The sequence below is a fragment of the Tachysurus fulvidraco genome, chromosome 23 (assembly GCF_022655615.1).
Source record: "Tachysurus fulvidraco isolate hzauxx_2018 chromosome 23, HZAU_PFXX_2.0, whole genome shotgun sequence".
NCBI classification, from domain to species: Eukaryota; Metazoa; Chordata; class Actinopteri; order Siluriformes; family Bagridae; genus Tachysurus; species Tachysurus fulvidraco.
The window spans coordinates 143555-151054 of record NC_062540.1 but is presented as its reverse complement, the minus strand read 5'-3'; the positions used below and the strand labels follow the sequence as shown (position 1 = coordinate 151054).

The 7500-nt window shown below is 39.6% G+C and overlaps 1 protein-coding gene and 1 long non-coding RNA gene across 4 annotated transcripts in view; one reads left to right on the top strand and one right to left on the bottom strand.

The window, feature by feature from the left end:
* LOC125140087 overlaps positions 1 to 7500 on the top strand; it is a 19241-nt gene that overhangs the window by 5675 nt on the left and 6066 nt on the right. The window lies entirely within an intron of this gene.
* Positions 2596 to 6503, bottom strand: LOC113646093 (platelet glycoprotein Ib alpha chain). 2 transcript variants are annotated; one of them, XM_027152097.2, is made up of 3 exons: positions 6350 to 6503; positions 5215 to 5489; positions 2596 to 5081 (listed from the first exon to the last, which is right to left on the bottom strand). In XM_027152097.2, the coding sequence occupies exons 2-3, from the start codon at positions 5486 to 5488 to the stop codon at positions 3382 to 3384; spliced, it is 1974 nt and encodes a 657-aa protein (XP_027007898.2). In that variant the 5' UTR covers position 5489; positions 6350 to 6503; the 3' UTR covers positions 2596 to 3381. The 2 variants fall into 2 exon arrangements, with proteins under 2 accessions (XP_027007898.2, XP_047663404.1); XM_047807448.1 differs by lacking the exon at positions 6350 to 6503 and having other exon boundaries at positions 5333 to 5475.

The following is a 7500-nucleotide window of genomic DNA, read 5'->3' as shown; positions in this document are numbered from 1 at the left end:
AAAAGAGAGGCTACACAACAGCCAATCAGAAAATAGCACTATTGTATCTGGATAAGATTTAACACAAAAACCAGTGAAAAAAAAAATCCCATTAATTAGAGAGGTTATTTTCGATTTTCAAAACAGTTTGTCTCTGGACGGGACATTGTCCTCAATCATGTCTCTGGACGGGACATTGTCCTCAATCATGTCCCTAAAATGTCTGGACTTTTGCTGAACTGTTTTATATGGGAGCAACATTACACATGATAAAGGGGTCCAAAAAGGTAACAAACACTTAGAATAAACATCACCAGTCATAATATCTCTCTCTCTCTCTCTCTCTCTCTCTCTCTCTCTCTCTCTCTCTCTCTCACTCTCACTCTCACACACACACACACACACACACACACACACACACACACACACACACACACACACACACACACAAATTAATAAATGGAAACGACACAAATACTTTGTATTTGGTTAAATTGCGGTCAGTGGTCCTTACTCCCCCATTATTGTTTTTATAGGGGGTGTGGGTGGGGGAGGGAGGAGATGTCACGCTTACCTGTCTTCAAAACTTGAGAGCCCTGTTATTATGATGACATTATTATATTAATGTAAACTTATAATAACAAAATTTCTCCTAACTGATATAAAACGTCCTAATGGTTGAATTGTAGCTCATTTTTTGTCAATTCTTTTGTTTCTTCTTTCTAAACTTTATATTTCATCAGTTTCTTTTGTGAATTTATAAATGTCTTTTTTCATGTTTCTTTCTGTTTTGATTTTGTGATTGTAATTTTTTTTTATAATAAAATGTTAAAAATCTCTTTAAACAAAGTTCTGCTGAGTAAAAGTGAGACAGGAGTTAATTCACCTTCACAGAGATGTAAAGTGAGTCTGCGCTCAGGACAGCCTCAGGTTCCTGTTCTTTGCTGATTGGAGAGGATCCTGGTGTGTTCTTTTGTTGTTGTAGTTCATCCACCCTTAATGCTCATGTGGTGTGTTTCCTGAGAAGCGTTTCTGCTCACCACAGTGAGTTTATGTAGACGTCATGTCAGCTCAGAGCACTCTCATTCTCCTCGGGGGTTTCAGCCTGCACATCTCCTCTCACAGGACTTTTTTGTTGTTAGCACCATTCTGTGGAAACCCTAGAGCCCGTTGTGGTTGAAAATTATAGAAAATCATGCAAAAGTCTTCATACCCACTGAACTTTTTCACATTTTGATGTTACGACCACAAATAAAATTTTTAATATTTTTTTTTATTTTATTAGGATTTTTTTTCACAGCCCGACACAAAGTGGCACATAATTGTGAAGTGGAAGGAAAATGATAAACGGCGTCCAAATTTTTTTTACAAATAAATATGTGTGGTGTGTGACGTGCGTTTGTATTCATCCCCACTGAGTCAATACTTTATAGAACCTTTAACACCTTTCACTGCAATCATAGCTGCAGGTCTATTGGGGTTTGTCTCTAACAGCTTTGCACATCTAGAGAGGGACATTTTTGCCTGTTCTTCTTTGCAACATAGCTCGAGTTCAGTCAGATCGGATGGCGAGCATCTGTGAACAGCGAGTTTCAGTCTCAGCTCAGATTCTCAGTTGGATTTAGGTCTGGACTTTGGGCCATTCTAACACATGAATATACTTTGATCTAAACCACTCCATTGTAGCTCTGGCTGTATGTTTAGGGTCATCGTCTTGCTGGAAGGTGAAGCTCCGCCCCAGTCTCAAGTCTTTTGCAGACTCTAACAGGTTTTCATCTAAGATTGTCCTGTATTTGGCTCCATCCATCTTCCCATCGACTCTGACCAGCTTCCCTGCTGAAGAAAAGCATCCCCAGAACATGATGCTGCCACCACCAGGTTTCACGGTGGGGTTTATGGTGTGTTCAGGGTGATGTGTAGTGTTAGGTTTCCGCCACACATAATGTTTTCAATTTTGGTCAAAAAGTTCAATTTTGGTCTCATCTGACCAGAGCACCTTCTCCCACATGCTTGCTGTGTCCCCCACATGGGATTTCTTATGGCTTTCTTTCAACAACAGCTTTCTTCTCACCTCTCTTCCATAAAGAGCAGATTTGTGGAGTGCACGACTAATAGTTGTCCTGTGGACAGATTCTCCCACCTGAGCTGTGGATCTCTGCAGCTCCTCCAGAGTTATCCTGGGAGTCTTGGATGCTTCTCTGATTAACGCTGTCCTCGAACATCCTGTCGGTTTAGGTGGACGTCCGTGTCTCGGTAGGCTTGCAGTCGTGCCGTACTCTTTCCATTTCAGGGTGATGGATCGTACATCAGGCTCCGTGAGATGTTCAAGGCTTGGGATATTCATTTATATCCATATCCCTGCTTTAATCTCCACAACTTCTGTTTAATTCCCCTCACCTGTCTGGTGTGTTGTTTGGTCTTCATGATGCTGTTTGTTCACTAATGTTCTCTAACACACTTCTGAGGGCTTCACAGAACAGCTGTATTTATACTGAGATTAAATGACACACAGCTGCAGCTCTATTTACTCATTAGGTGACTTCTGAAGGCAGTCGGTTTCACTGGACGTTAGTTAGGGCTATCAGAGTAAAGGGGGATGAATACAAACGCACACCAGACTTTTTAGATATTTATTTGTAAAAAAAAACTTCCACAAGTTTGTGTTTCAGCAATTTGAATAAAATTAGCTTGAATGTTTTCATGTACTGATGTTTGGAGAAGACTTTATGGCATCAGTGATGTTAGTATTGTTTAAATGCAGCTCTGGGAATGTAGAGGTTATAAAATCAGACTGTTTAATGTGTGCAAAATTCTCATGCAAACAGAATTAAATGAATATAAAATGTTTATAAAAAGTAAAATTCACACATCAGAGTTTGCGTAAAAGCACACAAGAATTATGCAAACGATTTAGAAATTATGTTTTTGTTCATTATTATTCTGTCATTTTATATGGAACAGATACAGAATTAAATTGGACACATGATTACATTTCACTAAAAGAAGGAAGTAAAATTGTTATTTCTATAAAAACATTGATAAGCAAAATGAAAAAAAAAAGTGAGAAATGAACAAAATTAGTAAAGAATATTGTGGAAGTGGTCGAGCGCTTTGTGAACAGAGAGCAGAGCTGAAGAAGGTAAATAGTTTAAATCATGATGCTGTGGATAAATTTAATAAGGACTTTTCCTCTGTTGAGGTGAGAGCGGCAGAAATAATAGGTGAGTGAGGGGCAGAGGTGGGTGAGAGAGAGAGAGAGAGAGAGAGAGAGAGAGAGAGAGAGAGAGAGAGAGAGAGAGAGAGATAGAGAGAGAGAGAACCTTCTAAGCTGTCTACAAATATATTTGTTCTTATTATTATAAATCATTGACTCAGCTTTGAGGACGTCATTAGAATAAAACCTCAGACTGATATTTCTGCCACTGGCTTAGATGGATCCATGTGGGTGGAGTCAGAAAGACCACGCCCTTCTTTCATCCTAATCAAAGATCCCCAGATTTCCTGTCCTTGTCTCATCTCCCACTCACCCACCAGCCACTCCATCTCGCCTTTCCTGCCTTCCATCACACTCCCTCTCTCCTCCCTGAGGATCAGGCTGTACCGTTTTCGTCTCTCCACTCCTCCCTCTATACTCCCTTTGTCCTTCTCTGTCATCCCCCAGCAGTTCTCCTCCACCTCCTTCCAGTCATCTATCTCTTCCTCTCGGTTTATCACCCTGTATAAAGTTTTCCTGAACACTTCCTCCCTGTCATTGTTCTCCATCTCTTCTTCTCTGTGCAGAGTTGCTCTTGGCAGCAGGTCTATTTTAGTCCCTGTATCAGTTCTAATGTTCTTTTCTTCATCCTCATTTCTCGTTCCCTTTCTCGTCTCACCCGCTTCACCATCTGCAGCTCCTTTGGAGATGAACAGCACAGAACGGAACACTGGTTGAGTTTCTCGTATCATGTCTGGGGGTAAGAACATCACTCGCTCTGCCTCACTCGTGTCCACCGATTCATCTGCCGTGACTTTGTACACCCTCAGACTCACTCTTTGGCCGGTTTGGATTTGCTTTTTGATTGGCTGGTAAAGTGTGATGTAAATGATGACAAGCCAGAGTAAAAGCATGCAGGAGAAAATGGCAGAGAAAATACACAGCAGCACAACAGTGATCAATAACCACCAGCACCACATCACTGAGCGCTGACCGAGCGCTGATACTACCCCTCCTGCTGGCTGTGTCACCATGGTAACTGCTTTAAAAGTTGTTGGGTTATTGGTTGTTAGTGTAATTAAAATAGAAGCAGTACTGGACTCAGCACTCTTTAGTGTAGTTGTTGGTGCAGTTTTTTCTGTGGTTGCTGATGTAGAAGATTTTGGTGGTAAAGATGTTGGTAAAGTGCTTATGGTTGTTGTTGGTTCAGTGGTTGTAATAGGCATTGGTTTATTGGTGGTTGTAGTCAGGGTAGGAGTGGTACTGGACTCAGCAGTACTTGGTGTAGTTGTTTTACTGGCAGTTGGAGGGATGATGGTCAGTGCTGTAGTTGGTGTACTCATCAGTTTAGCTGTGGTAGAGATGGAGTGATGTAACTCGTTATCTGAAGCACAATACTCCTCCTCCAGCAGGTTCATTACAGCTTGTCCCTGCAGTGCGAACGGAGCAGAACACACCACACTCTCAGGGACATTCTCGACGCTGGAGGGTCCTGTGTTTATGTAAATGTTCTCAAACTCAATCTCCAGGAAGTGCTTCAGGTAACCTACCTGGCAGGTACAAACCCAGGAATTGTTGGAAAGGAAGACATACGGTAGTCCTTCTTTTGATGCAAAAAAATTGTCAGGAATCTGCTGGATATAATTCTGTTCCAGATTAATGCTCTTCAGGGTGCTGGAGGAAATGTGCTCCAGCAGGTGGGAGGGCAGGACGTGTAGCTTGTTATGTGAAAGGTTAATGAGCTCAAGGAGTGGCAGGTCAATGAAAGTAGCATTGTCAATGGAACTGATGTTGTTTCCATCCAAATAGACCTCCATGAGAGAAGGGGTGGAGTTAAATGTAGCTCTGCCCAAACTCGTCAGCATGTTATTGGACAGCCGCAACACTTGCAGGTTTTCCAGCACAGGTCCTGAGAGAGACCAGGGGTAATAATGAATCACAATATTTACACATTGTGTGCATTTTACTGACTGCTGAGATAGCTAATAGCTCATTTACTTCAGTATAGACACATAGCCCCGCCCACTTTCTTGGCCACTTACCTGATTGGTCAATGGTGCTGATCAGGTTTTGGCTCAGGTCCAGCTCATGCAGGCGTGTGAAGTTTGTGTAGGCGGCCCAGGACAGAGAGACAAACACATTCTGAGAGAGGATGAGTACCTGTGTTTCATTATCTATTCCATCAGGCACTGCAGTGAGACCCTGACTCACACAGCTCACACGAGGCCGGTGGTCTTTGTCCATGTCGCTCCGGCAACCACTGATGGTTGTTACCATAGAGTGTTGAGACATGAGGAGGAAGAGGAAGAGGAGCATCCTGATGAGAAAAACATGTAATCATTATAACAACCAAAAATGTAAATATTTAGAATTTCATAAATGAAACATAATAATAATAATAATAATAATAATAATAATAATAATAATAATAATAATAATAATAATAATAATAATAATAACAAATCTTATGGCTAATCTGTCTATTGCAACCCATAAAACCGTCCAGTAAAATGTTCTGAAATTTGGCAGACAAACTGGAGGGTTTGTGGAACATTCTGAAAAATTCAGAGGTAAATTTATTAAATTTATGGAAATTTATGGGCATAATTTTTGAACAATGTGATCAAAATGTAAACAGCAGACATTCCTGTTTCCATCTTGGATTTTGTCAAATGTTTTTTGCTACTCGGGTTAACTTATACAACAACAACAAAATTTGTCACCAAATATTCCAGAAATCATCATCAGATAAGCACAAGGAATATCAGAGGAATATTAAATACTCCAAAAGGTTCGTCTGTAATAGACCGACAAAACTGCCAGTGAAGCTACCAAACAGGAAGTGAGGCTGTATCTCACAATTTTGTCAGAAAATTTGTTCAGCATCTTTAGGACCTCAACCTGAGGCTATATAACAGAGCGTGAACATTTCAGCAACGTGCTAAAATGCTATCAATTATTGTTCTCTTCTTCAAAATTTTGTCCAGATTTGATCATTCTTCATCCCTGTGTCTAAAGTTTGGACTTTTCTGTACTCTGTTTGGGAAACAGCAGTGGAATGTTGGTGAATGTGTGACTCCCAAAAATCCTGCACCTTTAATAATAATAATAATAATAATAATAATAATAATAATAATAATAATAATATCTTTATTATATGACAGCTTTGAATCTTACCTTATAGCAGTGTTTGTCCTGCTGAAACGACACACACTGATCCTCACTTCACACACTCCACTTTATAACAGCATTTTACAAGACGTTATCATGAAACACCACATTTCCTTTTATGTGTGTGTGTGTGTGTGTGTGTGTGTGTATACACTGCAAGTATATTTGTTGTAATAAATTTGTGGATAAGGATAAAAGTAAATATATGAATATATACAATTAAAGTTTAAAATTAATTTAAAAAAGATTAACTTAAATTTTAAAATACTATATATTTATCCCTAACACTTATGAGCTTGTATCTGCTTGATTTTCTACATTCTGCTGTGGTCTTATGACGATTAGAGAACAGCACAGACGAGTAGGTGTGCTGGTGTTCCTAATAAAGGGCCCAGTGTGTATAAAGCAAATGAATGGGAAAAGACTCATTTGATGACATTTATCTTAAAATGTGCTGCAATTTTGTGAGAGCAACAAGTATCTGAAGGTTTGTATTTTTTTTTTTTATAAAATCAAGTTTAAACTCGGTAATGAAGAATGTTTTCAATAACTTTTAAGTATTGGATTGTGTTCCAGAGTGTTGTTAAAACCATCAAACCTGAAAACTTGTTCATTCATTCACATTAAACAAGACACTATTCAATGTTAGGACTTCTAGTTTAAAAAAAAATTTAAAAAATGAGAGTTTCAGTGGTCATGAATATCTGGGACAGAGAATGTCCTTATGTCTGTGGAACGAAAAGAAAAAAGTGATGAGAATGTTGTTTTGTTTGGAGTTTATTTACAATAAAGTCCTTTCTTTTTGCATTTTACAAAAGCACATTTGTTTTCTTGTGAGAAAATAAAAATTTTATTTTACATTAACGTTTAGTTTTTCTGCATAATCATTAAATGATGGAGTATTAAAACTGCATTGTTGCTGTTTCTTTAAGAAAAAGAGAGACCCCTGATGGTCAATGGTGGTACTGCGTGCTCGCTCCTTCTCATTTTTGCCTGCGCCAGGGAATTAAACCGGAATACATGGCTCTTGCCCGTCACCACACACACACACACACACACACACGCACACACACACGCACGCACGCACGCACGCACGCACGCGCGCGCATTGTTTCAGACCATAGGCGCGTGCTAACAGTTTTCTATAAATAAGCGGA

Coding starts and splice junctions, on each gene's coding strand:
- LOC113646093 (XM_027152097.2), bottom strand. CDS start 5,488: ATGCTCCTCTTCCTCTTCCTCCTCATGTCTCAACACTCTATGGTAACA. Junction 5,082..5,214: donor CAGCACCATTGACCAATCAG/GTAAGTGGCCAA, acceptor GGTCTCTCTCAG/GACCTGTGCTGGAAAACCTG.